Raw genomic sequence first — 18,176 nt, 5'->3', positions numbered from 1 at the left:
GAAATGGAGACAGTGTTCACTTAATACACCTCCAAAGCATTAGTTCCTATGAATAATTAGTGTAACCAAGCAAGTCAACTGAAAATGCAAAAGTGTGAAATTTATCAAATGCAATTACTGCTGTTTCATTTATAATGTTGATTTGGAAATTACAGACCTGTGCAAATACAACTTAACCAAGAGGCCTTTTATTGATCATTTTTAACTATTACTTTTTGGTTGTATTTTAATCACAGATAAATACATCATTCTATCATATTCTGAATTCTGCAATGAGACATTTATTAATTCAATCTCATGATCTTGAGACAAATCAAGTGAAGTTGTATTCTCTGTATCCATCACAATACAGAGAACTGATCAACACACTATCTGTTGGCTGAGAGATGCTGAACCTGGATTATTTTTGTCAAGACATCAATCTGATTTTTTGATGAGCGGCAGAGTGGCGTCATTTTTAATGACAGTACCCTAAGTAAGACTAAAACGTATTTCTATACAATACAAGCTTGCTTCCCCATCATTCCAAAGAGTGTATTCTGTGATCTTAAGATAAATGATGTTATGAAAAACACGATATCACAAATCCAACGAATAATAAATAATACATTCCAGCCAGATATTTCAACAATCTCTTTAAAAAATATGTTTTATGTGATCATAAAAAACAAGCATAAGTATTTCTATGACTTACCATCAGTCTACACTCAGCGCATCCTGTCGTGCAGACATAGAACAGACAAGCAGCCAAAAACATAATCAATACCTTCACATTAAAGAAAACACCTCTGCTATGACTATACATTTCTATACTGTTAAAACTACACAACCCAATAACACATCAGGTTCTTTGTGATGAGAATACCTATTCATTATTTTCTGATAACAAATGTACCACTGGAATACCTAACATGATCTATTCATTATTCAAACCATTACATTAAAAACTGGCATTATAAGAATAACCTGCACCTAAAATTATCCTCTTAACTCCAAGTCTTCAATTTAGCCGTTCAGCTGACGTTAGAATGTTAGAACACTGAAAACACATCCCCATTTAGCAATACACAATAATAGTACAAGTAAATTACACTTCACATTTGACATATAGTCTTATGTAATTAACTTTTGATCAATAAAATTAATGAGACATTTTAGAAAGTGAAAACATTACACAGCTAAAAAGTAGTCACCTCTGACCCCATTTTTTCCACCAGGTCTGGTGGAATTTGACTACATTTATTTATTTAATAATCTGCTAAAACCCACTCTGTGTGTGTAAATAACGGATTATTTTCCAGGTTACAATCTCTCAAACTCTTTTTTGTCCATCTACATGTTGGAGTCAGTTCAGTTCTCTGCGATATTTTATAAACCAATAAGCACATTTGTAAAAATATCAATCAGGGAAGGTGATGTTCTTTTGCGCTGATACTGCTAGTCTACTTAAGAGCAGCAGCTTAGGAGAGGGGCTGTTCAGGTGTGTTCAGGTGTGTTCAGGGCTGTTCTGGTGTGTTCTGGTCTGTTCTGGTGTGTTCTGGTCTGTTACGGTGTGTTCTGGTCTGTTCAGGTCTGTTCTGGTCTGCACTGACGCTCTATGAGGGTTCTCGTCCACCACACACCACAGTCACTTCTAACAGCAAACCAGTTGACTTACCATACTGGTTAACCCAGGAAAAGCTGGAACAAGTAACAGGACAGCTGGGTTAGCATGTTTAGTCCTCACCACTAGTCTCAATGTACACACAGTTCATTTTATATTGTGTATAAGGTCCCCCAGATGTAGCTACTACAGCCACAACATGAAAGTGTTGGACAAAACAGCTGGCCTGTTTGCAATCTATAGCCAGAATGTTATTTGGCAGTTAGCTAACTGGCTAACTTTTAGCCAGTTAGCTAAGTGGCTAACCTTTAGCCTGGGGTCACCAGGTACATTTTCACCCTGGAGCCAGAGAGCATGGTTAGTTTAGCATAAAAGCTGGAAGCAAAGGCAAACAGCAAGCCTAGCTCGGCCTAAAGTTCAGCTGATTTTAAGCATATGAGGCCTTTAAGGTGGACTAACTGTTGGGAGGTGGGGGACCAGCTATGGTTTACTTACTGGTTGTTCTTCGCTCGACTCTGATGGAGCAACTTTTGCTGCGGATGAAGCTGGCAAACTTTTAGTTTCGGGCTGAGCGCCCGACGGCCCCGGAGTCACAAAAGTTTTATTCCTCATCAGCGTGGTGAGGACTGAAAAGAAGGAAAGAATTGAATGGTATTCAATCTAATAGCATTGCTTAATACTGATGTGTAACCACAATGTACTGGTCTGTACCTTCCCTGGTGAGGTTCTCAGCGGCGCTCATGGCCCTGCTGCCGAGGTCGCTCACCAAGTTGTCCACCGTGGCCTCATGGCGGAGGAAGACGGGCCGCACCACTTTGTCGTAGATGATCTGGGAGCCATTCCACGCAATTGGAGCCATGCACCACAACAGGAAGAGACACTGGAACCACAGAGGACAGATTTGTATTTACTAGACAAATACTTCTTCATGTGATCCACAATAATCATAGCCTGGTTCCAGACTTCTGTATCATCTTTGACTTCGTAGAGCGATAATCATTGTTTCTTCAGTGTTTCCCCACCTTAAAAGCGTAGTAGAAAGGGAACCAGTAGAGGAAAATATCGGAGAAGAACTCGCCCAGGCTGAAGACACCATACACCACCCAGTAGGTCAGCCATTTTGTGTCGTCTTCCTTGCTTGGACTTTCGATGGCTTTGATTCTGCAAAAACGAGTCAGAATGTTTCACATGAGCTAAAAAATACATTTATTTCTAAAAAAGACCTTCAGAATTATTAAAATATTGAAGTTTAGAGATGAAATGTCTCTTTGGTGCAACTGCTATCATAGTCGCAAACCCCAAAAAGTTGAAAGTGCAGTGAGCGCAGCCGATTCTAAAACACTGCAGACCACCGATTGGTCAGAGAGAACACCGGCATAAACGCGCCTTTTTTAAATAGGCGAGCCATAATCGATAGTGATCACATCTATTTATTCACTCGACCTTGATGCAGCCGGCGTTTTTCCGCCTCCTGTCTTAGGTTAAACTAGGAGAGTGTCAGGATTGGCCCATGTGTCTGGGAGAAGAAAGAAACACAACAAACTGATCTGTAACTTAATAGAAAGAAAATACTCACGAATAATATGCTGGATAGGCAAAACCAATCAGGTTGCAGAGGAGAGCGGCACCATATCCATACACCAGGTAGAGTCCGGTCAGTGAGACGGCACCTATATGAGACACATTTAAAAACCCAATGTACTGACAGGAAGATGAATGTTTGCTCACAATGTTTCTTTCTATTTTTGCATTTCACCATCCAATAGCAATGTCCGTTGTTTACACTCGTAATGATCATTTTAGGTGAGTGGCTTTAGAGGGAGGCCTGAAGGCAATGGGCTGTCAGTGTTGCCGACGTTGCGACTTCCTCGCTACATTTAGCAACTAGTTTGGTCTCAAGCTGCTTTCATGCTTTCACTAGGCTGGGTTTTTCAGTTGGCTCTTGCTTGTTTCTCAAGATTATCTACCCTATCTTTAACACATACAAATCCAGACATATCTACACAGAAATATATGGACATTACCCTACATATCCGTGTACATAGACTTAATTACATAGTTATTTGTTTGAATATATAGACAAAAGAATAATATATTTACATCCATTTAATTATTAATTCAATTATCAACTATTAATTCAATTATCAAGTTATCAACTTCCAATGTCTGACTCCCCTCTCACCCCCCCATTTACTGTCTGCCTCTTCACTGTCAAACTGTGGCAATAAAGGCAAAAATAAAATGTTAACAACAAAATTTAAATCTTAAATGGGGGACCAATTTAAGGGCTAAAATCAGTTCGAAGTGGCTGCCCGGCTTTAGAGGGTCACCAGAGGGTCACCACAGCTCCAAGCATGGATGTTATGTCCAAGAATCAGAAATGTATCGAATCTGTGCAGAATTAAACACAAACTTTCCGTTAATTCACTGATGGATCTGAACTGGGAGGTCTACAGAGTAACAAACAGGCAGCTATGTTTCCTTTCATAAGGAAGGAAAGGACTGAGCGACTTCTAAGTACCACAGGGATTCTCCGACTCTGCAGACATTCAGACTCAACCTGACCGTCTCAGTGAGCGCAGCAGACAGACAGGAAGTTGTGTGAGCGGCGTCCTACCTCTGATCAGCTTATGTGGCGGTTCGCACATGGAGGCCGGTCTGCTCTGCTCTCCGTCTCCCTGGATAATCTCTTATAAGGATCCAGCAGGAGGACGCAGAGAGAGTGGGGGACACTGGGCACCAGGCACTACAGTGACATCATGCCAGTGTGCTACTGATCCACTGTATGAGCATCAGTGTGGTATGAATGGACTGCTGTTCCCCGCTCAGTGAATGTCCTCTGCTTCATACTTGATGGAACAAAATAGCTACATTTTTATTGTTTGTTTATCATCGTATGTATTAATATCTGCACAGTTTGATACAGAGCGACACAGCAACACTGGACCGCCACAACCTCCGTGCACTAAACTGTCCCCATTAAATCACGAGCGGTGATTGAATCAATACTTTTAGATAATATCAGGTGTAGTTAATAAAATGTTATGTGCCACACATCTTAAACAAACTTTCAGCTCTATTAAATCAAAACTTAATTTGCCACTGCATTTTATTAAATTGAATTTGGGACTTTTTATTAAAATCTTACACGATTCTATTTCATTTAGTTGAATTATTCAAATCCTATATAGGTGTTTCTTTTCGGCAACATAGTTTTTAATGCATTTGTCATTTCTAAATCACTTGAATTGCCTTGTTACTGTACAAACTGTGACGGCAAATTTTACCGGACCCGCTGTTGAGTCTTTATAAGCTGAAATAACGAATATCGAAGAACCAGAGCTTGTAAGGAACTACAGAGGAACATATTGTTTCAGGTTGTGATACGAACAGAGTGATTGAATCAGTGTGAGAATTATAACATCTAAAGGTCTTCGTCCTGCCCTTATGTTGATGACCTGCTTACTTGATACCAGGTACAGGGAATGGTGTGCCCTTTGCTTTGTAAACTACAGGAGGGAGGATGATTTGCATACAGAGGTTTGTGAAAGATAAATACAACTAAGAATATACATTGTCCATTACAAAACGCACTTGGCTTGCATTAGCGTTAGCTTCATGAGCTATCATTAACTAACTTACTACGAGCTGAAAGTACTAGGTTGCTGCGGAGAGAGCGACTACTCTGTATCTCTAAGTGTGTTTCCATTCACCTGTTTTCATACGCTTTCAATTTGCGAAGAAAAAAAAAGCGTAAACAACTCAAAATATCATAACTATCCGTTCAATTGGTCATTTACTAGAGATTCCAGGACCTTTGTCAAGCAAGGCAGTTTGGATATGATTCAAATAGTTGTTCAGATTGACCTTGTCACCTCCTTTAGGCTACAACATGAGCCATTTTGCAAACTTTGGGAGCTAGAAATAGAAAGATTAGAAAGTTATTTTTAAATATTTTGGGCCGAGATTAAGGGGATCCAAAGTGTCCTCTCCATTGCACGTCCTGGATTCAAAGGAAAGGAAAGCATCTTAAAGTCCCCTTGAAGAGACAGGATATAGGTTTAACAGGGAATGTTTCTCGAGGTCAAGAACAGCTGAATTTCAAGGATGGTACGTTTTCGAATCCCACTGATGGACAGCTCCAACGTCATGGATCATTTGAATTTGACCAAGGACTGAGTTCTTCATTCAGAGGATTTTCAAGGATGCATAGGTGTATCCTCTGCGATCCAAAAAACACCCACAATCCCATGCGAACGATGCATTTCCTGTCCCCCAATTTGAACACGGGAAATAGGCTGGTAAACATTTCCCCTCAGCAGTCCTCCTTAATCTGTTTCTGAACAAACTAAAGGCCTACATGTTTTTTAGTCTGTGCATATCGTTTTAAAGAATGCAAAATCAATATTACAAAATTGTAGTGTACTGAATTAGTAAAACAATATTTATTCCACAATGTCCGCTCTCCGAATAATAGGAAGGGGTCTTGCCGAGCCTCTCTGGGATCAGACTACGAAGCATCTTTGAGCTTCACACCCTGAGAATACATAGTTTTATACATACGACCACGCTACCTCCCCTCCAACTTCTGACACTTTTCCTGGATTTGAGTTGCTTTGAATTCCCCCAAGTTGGGGGTCTACAGTGATTGAATCAATTAAAGCAATCTGGGCAATCCCAGTGAGGAGTTTTGACATTATAATTTTGAATACCATGAATCACAAAGACCATCTCATGAAGAGATTTTTATTTTCTTTCATTCTTTTATATTCCAAACTGAGTAAATCAACAAAGTTAATTTTATAGAAGCTACTTTAATGAAGTCTTGGCCTGAAACAAAACACAAGCGCAAACACTTTTGCTGTTGTGTCTTAATCATGGTTTATTAAATCTGAATACTATCTCCCCCATGTTTGGATTATCAAAAGCTTCATTCTGTTATGATGTTGGTTTGTTTGGTGTCCTGTCTTATTGTGAAGTCCTTGTCTTGTGTGTCCTCTGTGTTCCTGCACTTCCTGTCCCCGTGATTGTCCGTGATTGTCTGTCTGCCCTGTTCCCTGATTGTGTATTCCTTTCACCTGTGCTGCCCTCATTGTTTCCACCTGTTCCTCGTTACCCTCCTCTTGTATTTAAACCCTGTGTCCTGAGTTTTGTTTTTGGAATAAATTTACTTTCAACTGTTGCAATGGCATTTGGGTCCTCTCCTTCCCCTACACCTGACACATTCTATAATTTGTTTTATACTAATGAATCTCCTATTGATATTACCAAAAACATTTCCTGTCTGTTTCTTTCAAAACACAAAGATTCTTTCATAAAAAACTTTAGATTAAGTTGCCTCAAAATCAGCTGCTGTGCCAAAACAGAAGCAAGTGAAGATGTGCATTTACAAATGATCGTCCAAACTTGGTATAGACAACACATGCACTCATACTGGTATTTATTTCCAGTTTCCCACGTTCAACCCTAAAATGTGTTGCAAAATCAGAATCATTGGAGCTATCAATAAAATATTGCTAAGAGCAAGAATGTTCGACAGGTTATTGTTTACAGAGAACAGCTGTTCTCTTTAGCCTCGTGTTCACTGGAGGATTAACTGAATCCTCTTCAGTTATCCACTAACAAGCACCAGGAAGGCATAAATGGCATAAATGCACTAAATATAAACAGAACAGTGGAGTAAAGTACTTGATGATGAACCGATGGGAGTGAACAAAAATAGACAACCAGACATCACGTACCCACTGCAAGGATCTTCTTCCTTATCCCGGTCTTCTCCTCCAACTTCCCCAGAAAATCAGTCACCACGTTCTTCTCATTCAGGAACTTGTCGGCTCGGTCTTTGATGGACGAGATGATGGTGAGCAGGCCCATGGTCCTCAATCGGGTCCTCAGATAACAGAGGAGTCGGAGGTAGAGGACCTGCAATGGCGAGGAACACACAGAGTCTATGTAATCCTCCACCAGCAACAATCTGCTTTAGAGATGTGAGGGGGGAGGGAGGTAGAGGAGGCTTGGAAACAAAGCAGAGAAGAAGAAGGTTCCGGTTCTCACATGTAAAGGAATACAAGGGTTTATATTTATACATATGCAGATGATATCCCAGTTTTTTGTTTTTATAACCCATTCAAATGAACCGCAACAACCGGTTCAAAGTATTTATAATTTTTAAATGGTATAAGTAGAAGCTTTCTGATGATACAATAAGAAAGGTAATGAGAATATCTAATTCGTGCTCCCGAGAGGATGAACCCTATAGAACCCCTTAGCTTTCCTCGTCTGATAAGAGGGCGTTACCATTCTTTTATTTCTTATTAGATCAGTCCCAATCGGTCGACTCTATCTCAGCATTATGCTTTGCAAGATTGGGCCTGATTTTGATGAATTTTGAACCATTTGAAATGCTGATAAATTTGGTAAGAAATGCCAATATTAACACCAGCATTGATGTGTTACATCAAAGTCCTTATTTAGTTTAAAGCTTAAATATACATATTTATGTATTTAAGTGTGCAGTTACTCTTTAATGAGAAACATGCACAGGACACACTGCAGTCTGTAGGGGACGCTGTCACTGAGGACTGTTAATCTACAACCTGTATGAGTAAAGTTGTGTTGTTGATAGCAACAGCCCCACCACCTCCTCCTCCCTCAGTGGGATGACAGGACGACATCCAGCAGCAGAGGAGCTGAGCCTGACAGCAGGAATGCATCCTGCAGGCCAACACACGTCTACAGCCGGCAGAAAGCAAAACCTCCAACAGACATTCCTGCAGTCACTGCAGTCTGACAGCGATCTGCCGAGAGGAGATGAGAGGATACCGAGCCATCAAGTACACTTTATTCGTCTGCTGCTACGTCTTCTGGGTGAGTCTCTCTGTTTGGGACTAGTCTGGGGACCAAACACTTACCATCAGTGTGATCGCTTTCATATGAACCTGTTGCACAATATGTTTTACAGGAAGGGATTTCAACACCACAGTTACGCCATTTCATAGGGAAGGACAGTCATGGGAAAACATTTTAAATCATTGTGACAGAAAAAGAAAATCAGCTATAAGTGAAAAAGTACTGACATTTCTTTCTCAAAAATGTATACAAACATTTAACATGCATTAATTTAAAGCCATAAATATAATTACCTTGACACTATACGGCCAAAAGTATGTGGACACTGTACTTCTGGCCTAGGCGTGTTTTCATGGAGTAAAAATGCTTCAGCATACAGTAATATTTGTATAAAGGCCATGTTTACAAGGCAAAGAAAAACAAAAGCAGAAGATATGAATCAGTGAGTCAAGATTATAAATTGATGAGTCAAAACTATAAGTTACAAAGTCAAGTGTCAATTCAAAAGTGGCACAAATTTTAACCATATTTCCAGAAGATTGTCAAAGGAAATGCATTTTTCAAGCTGATGTTATATGAGTATTCCGAGTTGGACACATTGTTTGATGGAGCTAAGGGTCCGGTAATTTTGCAACAAAAATGTACAACTATTCGACTATTTTGGAAAGCAAAAGTGTTTTTATCAGTTGAGAACATCGTCAGTGGAAAGTGGACTTAAAAAAGGCTTTTTGTCATTTAAGTCACATGTTTTGGGTATGTCATCATATATTAAATTTTCATTGAACATTGCCATGTTTGTTTTTCACTTTGGCTATGATTACGTTTTGTTTTTGCTGTATTTTCAGTGTTTTGTAAATTGAAAATTAAGATTAAATAAAAAATATTTTACACATATCTGTTCTTCCAACTGCATAGCAACAGTTATGTGGAGATCCTCTCCTGTTTTTATTTCCTAGAAACAAGATCTCATATGACTATGCATTCTTTAGCTTTTCCTCGATTGAAATGGATTGTTGTGTCAAACCGATGTTTCCAAGGATAAGAATGAACTGCCAGACTCTGTATTTCATCTCCTCACTTGCAGAAACACGTCTCCACCAAAGCAAATACTTGTGTCTTGCTTTGATGAACACAGTGTTGTCGTCAGCAGAAAGAGCTCCAAGATGTGTACCCTAGCTTAGCTTAATGACTGGAAGCAGGGGGGAACTGCTAGCCCAACTCCAACATATGGGGGAAAGAAATCCTCTTTCCAACACTCCAAAGTATTCTGATGATGAGGACATATATCTATAATAAAATAAAAGAATCAGTTTAGAATATTTTGTCACAAAATATTGTATTGTATCTTATTAGCTAACATACTGGTAGTAAGGTGGGTTTAGTTGACAGTGGAGTAAATAATGCAGTCCCAGAATGGTCTGTTATGTATTAATTCAATGAGTTTAATTGTGCTTTGATATTTTTTATGTTTGATTCAGAAATAAATCTCTGCGTCATGTGGGTCAGATTCTGATAAAACAATCTGTTTCTCTGTGACTCTGCAGGTTGTGAGCGCCGTCCTCGCAGCAGTTGGGATCTACGCCAAGATTGCAAAAGAGAAAAGTTGGTCATGAAAAAAGGCAGAATTATCGATGTGTAACTGACCTTTAGTTAAGATGTATTCTGTACTTCTTTTACTGTATTTTACAAAATCCTTGTTTTTCCAAACGGTGGCGTCGTCGAATGTGACGCTTGTCGCTTCGAGTGCTACAGAGCTCTGACACTGCAAGCAAGACGCCTGTTTATTGGTGTAATGTGTCAATATGAGCAAGACGAAAAAAGTGGACGTTTACTATGAGAACAGGTCCTTGCTTTAGAAGAGCAAAAAAATCTGATAAAGTCCAAAGTTTCAGTCCTGCAAATGAAAAGGGAATTAATTTCTATATATTTTTTATATCATTCAAGTGTCAGACATGTGCATCTAACTACATAAATACAAAAGCAATAGGGCTATAATGGTGTGTGTGTGTGTGTGTGTGTGTGAGTGAGTGAGTGAGTGAGTGAGTGAGTGAGTGAGTGAGTGAGTGAGTGAGTGAGTGTGTCAGGTTATACAAACAATGCTGCTGATAACATTCCTGATGATGAACCAGAAAAAGTGAATCAGACATGTTTCAACTTTTACTTGAACTTACGTAATGCAATCGTGTGTGTGTGTGTGTGTGTGTGTGTGTGTGTGTGTGTGTGTGTGTGTGTGTGTGTGTGTGTGTGTGTGTGTGTGTGTGTGTGTGTGCATGCATGCATGCGTAGATGTGGTTGACACCCTGATGTTAGATCCAGCTCTGCTCCTGATCATCGTTGGCTCGGCGATGTTTCTCATCACGTTCCTCGGGTGTTTCGGGGCGCTTCGTAACGCCACCTGTCTGCTGAAGACGGTACGACCGATCACGTATCACGTCGCAGTTTGATTGGTGCAATGTTTGGGTTGTGTGTCAACGATGCCAATGGCGAGTTCTTACTGTACTTACTCGCTCCTGCAGTTTCTGGGGATCCTGACGGTCATCCTCCTCCTGCAGATCGCCGCTGCGGTCATGGGATACCTCTTCACTGACATGGTAACGTCCCGCTGCTCTCATGGGACAGGAAATACAAAAACATCACTATTTTCTCCAAAAATACTGTTTGAAAACACTTCTACAAAAACATTAATCTCACCGTATCGTCGCTTGTCCAAGTCAGTAAGTCTGCTGTTTGTTCCCCTCCAACAGCCTCAATGAGTAAACTGCAACATGACTGATTCCTTCGTGTTTTACAAAAAGAAAAGACTTTAAGGAGGACGACTAACTGTTTCTTTTTGCAAATGTATGTCTGTTTAACCGCCCTACCTCCTTTAAAGTACATTGCACAGTCAGAGTTTTTCTAATAGACCTCTAATCCACTGCGTGAGGGACAGTCCTGAACTGGGCTACTAAGTGATACGATATGTATCGCAGTAGGTAGGGTGTCAAATGTGTCATCCTGACAGCAAACAATGAATCAAATGTTTAAAAAAAAAAGAAGTAAGAAATGTAGTATGCTGTTGCAGGACTGTAATAAGCCCGTCCAATCGTTTCATTCGGCCCAAATGGAATGACTGAACTCGTCTTCCTTGTATTTATGGCTCACAAGTGGAGTCTTCCAAAAGCTTGTTAGCTTGACAGCTGTGAGCGCTAACAATAGCAATGTTGGTTGTTTACGTGAGTGTCTTTTGGAGGGAGGCCTGAATGCTTTCAAGTGATGCAGACTTGGCAACCAACTTGCTAGATTTAGCAACTTCAGGAGCTAGTGCTGCTAGCTACTTTCATTGGAATACAATTCCACCGACATATAAACACCTCGCAAAGTACTTCCTGCTGACGTCTGTTGGCGTCTCCAGGACCACATTTTGCCATGATGACTCAGACACGTAAACACTCACAAGGTGAAAACAATACCAGCGTTGCTGTGGCGGCTGGTGACAAACTTAATGTTGTTGGTCAGGTGATGGAGAGGACGGAGAGGCTGATGATGAAGGCCATCGTCCGCTACAGGGAGGACCGGGACCTGGAGAACGCCATCGACTTCATCCAGAAGAAGGTGAAGAACGATTTGTGTCCTTAATGATTCAAGATGCAATGTCAGACCTTTCATAATCCACTTTGCTGCTAGTGAGAGCTTGTCGTGTTTGCAGTTTCAGTGCTGCGGAGTCGAGAGCTATAAGGACTGGTCCCATAACGTCTACTTTGAGTGTTTGGACACCAACCCCAGTGTGGAGGCCTGTGGAGTTCCCTTCTCCTGCTGCATTCGCCTGCAGAACCAGGTCAGTCGGTCGTGTGCGTGGTCGCCAACAGGTTTATGAAGAGGCGATTGTCTGCCCGGAGTTTGGGTCAGTTCCTGGAGCCAAAGAATCATCACGAAGTAAACATCTTTCCTGTGGTTGCCGAGATATCCACATTCTTGTACTGTAGAGGGTCTTTTATAGATTCAGTTCAGGAGATGGACAGAACGTAAGGGGGAAAACAAAAAGACAACCACCTGAAATACCTCTCACATCCACAGTGTGTGTTATTGTCCCTCTGCAGACGGTGCTGAACACCATGTGTGGGTACGGGATGCAGCAGCTGGAGGCGCAAACGGCCGGTCTGGACGTCTTCACCATTGGCTGCCTGGAGAAGATCGCCTGGTGGGCCAAACACAACCTGCTGCTGGTGGCCGGTCTGACCGCCGGCCTGCTGCTGCTCGAGGTAAACGCTGCAGTCGAAGTGGCTGTTTTCTCCCCCCCCCTAAACGGCCAGTTGAAAGTGTTTTTCGAGAATGTATGTCTGATTAAAAGTTCTGTTAAAGTGCAGAGCAAAGCTGTTTGCCGGAGCTTTTTCTCCAAACAGGGATACTTATTTTATATGATCTGCATTACTGTTGAACTGGGAAATTCAAACTCCTGAAACTTGAGAGCAATGTGCTGAAAATGTTCAGTCTGGTTATGAAAGTTACAAAATTGTCTTGCTCAACTGCAAAAATACAGAAAGTGTGTGTTGGACTACATAAACATGCTTCGGCCGTCACAAGCTTCAGTGGATCGTTATGTTAGTGACAGAAAAGAAAAACCGACCGCAGTTGGGACAGAATCAGCCCCGATCAGTTTCTAATCTGTTTGTGTTTCCCTCGGCAGGTCTGCATGATCGGCCTGGCTGCGGCTCAAATCTCAAGGATAAAGAAAGTCCAGCAGCTTAAGAATACAAACGCAACTAGAAGCCAGTCGGGAAGAAAGGACAGCGACTGGTATCCTGCTTTTGCAGACTTCGATGACCGTGGAGACGAATAATCTCTAACAGGTTTTTTCATTCTGGGTCAGATAAAAATGAAAACAGCTGAATGTTGATCAAATGGAGCAAGACATACTCTGTTCATTCTGAATTTATAGTTTGAAATATTAGCAGGGTGACCAGGTTTAACGTCTTGCACCGGAACGCCTCAGAGGTGTGGGCGGTTGAACTACTACCTCATGTAAAACCATCTTTATTTCCTTTTTTTTGTCATCGACATTATGTGAAAAGATATATTTTTGTATTATAAAAAGCTGTTCCTTGTAGATTAATTTAAATTGAACAACATTGTTTGTGTTTCAGGCTGGTTTGTAGCTATAACATACGAAAAATGCGCCATAATTCAGATCACACAAAATAATGTTGTATAATGTATATGAACCAAGTAATCATGAACGAGCAAAGAACTAAACAATGCAAAAGCAGGGCGGACAGGCGGTGCAAATAAAGCTTCATATATTATTTCTCAAACTCTCTTACTGTGATGATTTCTAAACTTCTTAACAAGGTTGGATGTACCACCTTGAGGTCCTCAACCGAGGAATATCCACCCAATCCCGACCTGTGTAAATTGTGGCTGTGTATTCTGTAAAAAAAAAAAAAAGTTAGATTGAAGTAGTCCCAAATATTTGAGTAGAACCTCCATTAAGATGGCACTCACAAGAGACAACTTAAAAGGTCTAACTTTGTTCATACAAACCAGTGTAAAAATGAGTTTTACAGGGGATTGTGTGCTGCTTTATCTTGTGACCATTAACTTTTTGCCATCAGAAAATGCTATGCGCCAAAAAAAGTGAAACATTTGCATATAGCTGCCGGTACAAACTGTGTATGTATTAATGCAAAATATTCTCAGGCAAGTCTTTCACATTTTCATTTAAATTCGCCACGGCACTGGTGTGTTAAGGGGAAATTGGAAATAGATGAATAAATTGCAAAGTTAAAATGAACTTGTCAAACATAGATTAATAAGATTAATAATCAAGTGATTGGAGGTAAAGTGGAAAAAAACTACCAAACCAACTGAATGGAAAAGTATAAAGGTTTCTATTCCTTTTTAGATCTTAATGATTTGACTGACCGTATTATTTGTTGATGGATTTACTCGTTTTGTAGTTCATTAACATACGGAATCCATACGAGAAACCATCAAAACTGATGCCAGAATTGGAAGAAATAAAATTCTATACAAATATGAATTTCTATTTTGAACCTGCAGTGACTCTGCTGTGCTTCAGTTGGTCACCAGCCAAATGTTCTGCTGGTGACTCCTAGAGGCTGCAGTGTTAGCTACACCCCACAATGAAACCTCATGGATACTGATGATACATGCTACCTTGCAGCTTAGCTTTAAATCCACTTAAAGCACTTCATGGTCTGGCCCCATGCTACAATGTTGAGTTTAAAGCTCCTGATTTACAAGATGCAACAGGGACCAGACATTGTTTGTCTCATTAATGCTAAAGTAAAGAATGTCATACTTATTTTAAAAGGCACACAAAGTGACACAAGCTTTCCGTAAACGTCCTTGAAGAGAGAAACTGAAGGGACCCTTGGGTTAACCCGATTAATCCCTGTTGTTCCTCCCTCACTACTTGAGTCTTCATTGTGACTTTAATCTGTGGTGGAGGATTAGCCAACGAAACACCTGTGGCGAGTGTCGTGACGTCGTCACAGGGATTCGGTCCTGTGCGCCCTCGCGCTCCCTTTATTGGATTACAGCGCTCTGCGAGTGCGTTATAATTAGCAGCGACAGAGCAGTAGTGTAGTGACGATGTCCTTTTGTGCGTCCATGTGTCCCCTCTGCACTTTTCTATAGAGGTCTTTGTGAAGCAGTTGGAAGGGTCAAGAGATGAGCAGTCAGAGTTCCAGCACATCATGCAAATGAGCTTCAAAGAGGCTAGGTGTTGCTAGCATGGATGCATGAAGAAAACTGGATACAGCATTGGAGGCGGGCTACGAGAGTGTCTGATTAGTGCATGAAGCCAAAAGAAGTTAAACTTACTTTGCATAAACTTACATGGATCTTCATCCAAACGCACTGGCACTTACCCTGGATTCAGCTATGAGTGAATTGTACAACGTTTAAGACAATAACTTGTTTCTCAAACTGTTTCAGAACAAAGACTATTTACAACTTCAACAGTACATTACAAATTACAGCTAAATTAAATTAGGCTGCAGCCTATCAAATAGTTTAACTAACATTTTGGTTGACATTCAAATTATTATTCTTAATTTAGTGTATAGCGTTGTATATAGCTAGCCAATCTTGTTTTTTTCAGAGCACTCCAACGTTTTTGTGCGGCCACTTCGAGCGCTTCGACTTGAAAATCTTGCGTTGAGTTTACTAATGCAATACTTTAAAATGCGCCTAAAAATGGATGAGTGGAAACATGGCTTCTCTCTCTCTCTCTTACTCCCTCACTCGTCCACTACATCCACAGTTGCCAAAATTGAACTAGGCAACATTTTGCTAGATTTAACTGGACTGGAAACATTCACGCAGATTTAATTAGTCCTTGCAAGTCACATTGCCTTTTAACATTATAAAATGTATTCATATTGAAGTATATACTGCTCCACAAAATAAGGCATGCTCTACAGTTACAGTTAAGGGACAAGAGTCAGGGGTACAAACTCATGAATCGACTTGATTAGCTAGTGACTGCGGCTAGCATACGGTTTTGCAGCAAATGATGCTTTATGGTAAATGGACTGCACATCAGCAAGCTTCTAGCAACAGCTAAACACGATCTGATTATGTCTCGTTTCATTAGTTTACAAGTCATCTTTTTAAATTCAAGTACCAAATTATTTTTGATTTCAACCACAAAAAAAGATAGCTCGCTGAATCATTGTTTCTCTTTGTAGGCATATGTACAAGAACAAGAGTTACCCGGGTTTAGTTGAGAAGAACTTTGCCAGAACTCAAATTTTGCAATCCCAAAATGTGCTCAAGACTGGATCTCCAACACAAACCGCAACTACACACAATGACTCCTTTTACACGTCTATTTCTGCACTAAGATAAAGTAGTAGTTGGGAAGGAGGATGTTCTTTTTTGATGGAGGTATAGGCTAGTAGTTAGTCATCGTGACATCACCCATTGGTTTGTGGATTTCCGTCTGGAAACCTCCAGTTCGGCAATTCGTCTGTCGCCATCTTGGATTACAGCCGTCGGCATGTTGTTTTTTATCGCATTTGGAATGCGGAGGAGTGACGTAGAGAACGGCTCTGGAAGTGGCAGCCACTTGTCTGTTTGACTCATAAATTACTAAATGAACATCATGCTGTATTGAAGAATACTTGAAACTAGAGATTGAGACATAAACTCATGTTTACAATGTTTATTGAGGTAATAAATCAAGAGAGAAGTAGGGTCATTTTCTCATAGACTTCTATACAACCTGACATCTTTTTTGCAACCAGTGGGGCCGCCCCCTGATGGTCAGTAGAGAGAATGCAAGTTTTAAGACACTTTCGCATTGGCTTCACTCGGCAGAACCGGAGGTTGCCGCCGGGTTCATCTCCTACAAGTCGCCTACAGTAACATGTCAATATCACTGTATGGAAGAGAGTATTAAGTATATTAGTATTAGCATATTTATTTTTCATAAATTACACAAAGTCCAAAAACACTTGCATATTTCATATTAAAAAAACACGAACAAATAGAGTATGTAGGCTACATAACGGTTTGATGAAAATAGTACTTTGGTGACAGTTGAAAATGCTGCAGTTTGTTGGTGTGTGTTGGCAGATGAACATTGAGGTTTGTGGATTACCACGACGGGTCAACGGTCAAATTAAGGCAGGTCTATGTTTAAAAAAATAATTATCACAAGTGAGTTTAAAGGAATGTATCTTCCGTGTTTTAGCCACTTAACTAAAAATCATTTAAATTAATTTAGTTTATCCTGACTATCTTCCGAACCATCAGTTTTTACTTAATGGTTTCAGTTTTTACTTAATGGTTTCAGTTTTTAAGCGCTAATAAATCCAATTTTACATCAATAAAAATAAATAATCTGTGAACATTTAGTAATCTCAAAATCTTTGAAAAACTCACATTGTTAGTAATGACTTGATATCAGACGTGTAGGTAAATAATTTGTAAACAACTCGAGGTAACACAATTAAGTGGTTGAGTAGTAACTAAACCCAAACTAGCATCTGTTCGCTGCAGTTGACTCTGCTAAAATTCCCATAATCCCTTCAGCACTTTATACAATAATTTGTAACATTCAAATCAAGACAACAACACGAGAAAATAATGCGGCTTCAAGTGAAGCCAGTTAGAACGCATGCCAGCATGCTGTCAAATACAAACGAGACTGAAGAAGAAGAAGGTTGAGTCTGCATGATGAAGAGCACTTGGATTGATTGAGCCGTCAGATTGGACGGATTACCCTTTAACATTTCAACCAAGTCTGAGCGCAGGCAGCATTGACCACCCGCCAATCAAATACACAGTTCAGCAAAAGATTCATTGAAATTCCAGAGAGAGTAAAAGTGTTGTGAACATAAGGAACAAATAGCAGCACGAAGACGTTCGTCCCTTTGGAGGATCAAACTTATCAGCTTTGTTCTTAGGACAATCGCAGTGTATTTTCATTTGCCAATCCAAAGGAATCCAACGTGGTTTTTTAAAATATCTTCATCTCAACCTAGAGGTGGATTTGTTCTGGTAAATCCAAGTGAAGATGACGAGCAGTTAAAAAGCTCTGACAATTAATCCAGGTGCTGATCCACCTCTATACCTAAAAATATAGGATCAGGACCTTTTGTTCAGGGTACAGTCGAGCAAATAAACAGCCAACTGCAAGGGTGTCACTTGAAAAGTGTTGCTTACAAGGGTCTGGGTTAAGGTAGTCCAGATGTCTCGGGGCTCCTGTTGGAGGATC

At 40.3% G+C, this 18,176-nt stretch overlaps 2 protein-coding genes across 2 annotated transcripts; one reads left to right on the top strand and one right to left on the bottom strand.

Annotated features, from left to right (window-relative positions):
• Positions 1 to 2,083: 2,083 nt before the first annotated feature.
• Positions 2,084 to 7,477, bottom strand: reep6 (receptor accessory protein 6; the record flags this gene model as incomplete). Its single annotated transcript, XM_079221486.1, has 5 exons — positions 2,084 to 2,229; positions 2,315 to 2,483; positions 2,626 to 2,764; positions 3,180 to 3,273; positions 7,345 to 7,477. 5 exons carry the CDS (start codon positions 7,475 to 7,477, stop codon positions 2,084 to 2,086), a joined length of 681 nt encoding a protein of 226 aa, XP_079077612.1.
• Positions 7,478 to 8,344: 867 nt separating this feature from the next.
• On the top strand, positions 8,345 to 13,705 carry LOC306739196 (tetraspanin-33). The gene is made up of 8 exons (XM_079221163.1): positions 8,345 to 8,470; positions 9,997 to 10,054; positions 10,739 to 10,863; positions 10,969 to 11,043; positions 11,948 to 12,043; positions 12,138 to 12,266; positions 12,529 to 12,690; positions 13,116 to 13,705. The coding sequence occupies exons 1-8, from the start codon at positions 8,414 to 8,416 to the stop codon at positions 13,266 to 13,268; spliced, it is 855 nt and encodes a 284-aa protein (XP_079077289.1). The 5' UTR covers positions 8,345 to 8,413; the 3' UTR covers positions 13,269 to 13,705.
• The last annotated feature ends 4,471 nt before the right edge of the window (positions 13,706 to 18,176 follow it).

Source organism: Taurulus bubalis, assembly GCF_910589615.1.
Source record: "Taurulus bubalis genome assembly, chromosome: 7".
Taxonomy (NCBI): Eukaryota; Metazoa; Chordata; class Actinopteri; order Perciformes; family Cottidae; genus Taurulus; species Taurulus bubalis.
This window is presented reverse-complemented; position numbering and strand designations above follow the sequence as displayed.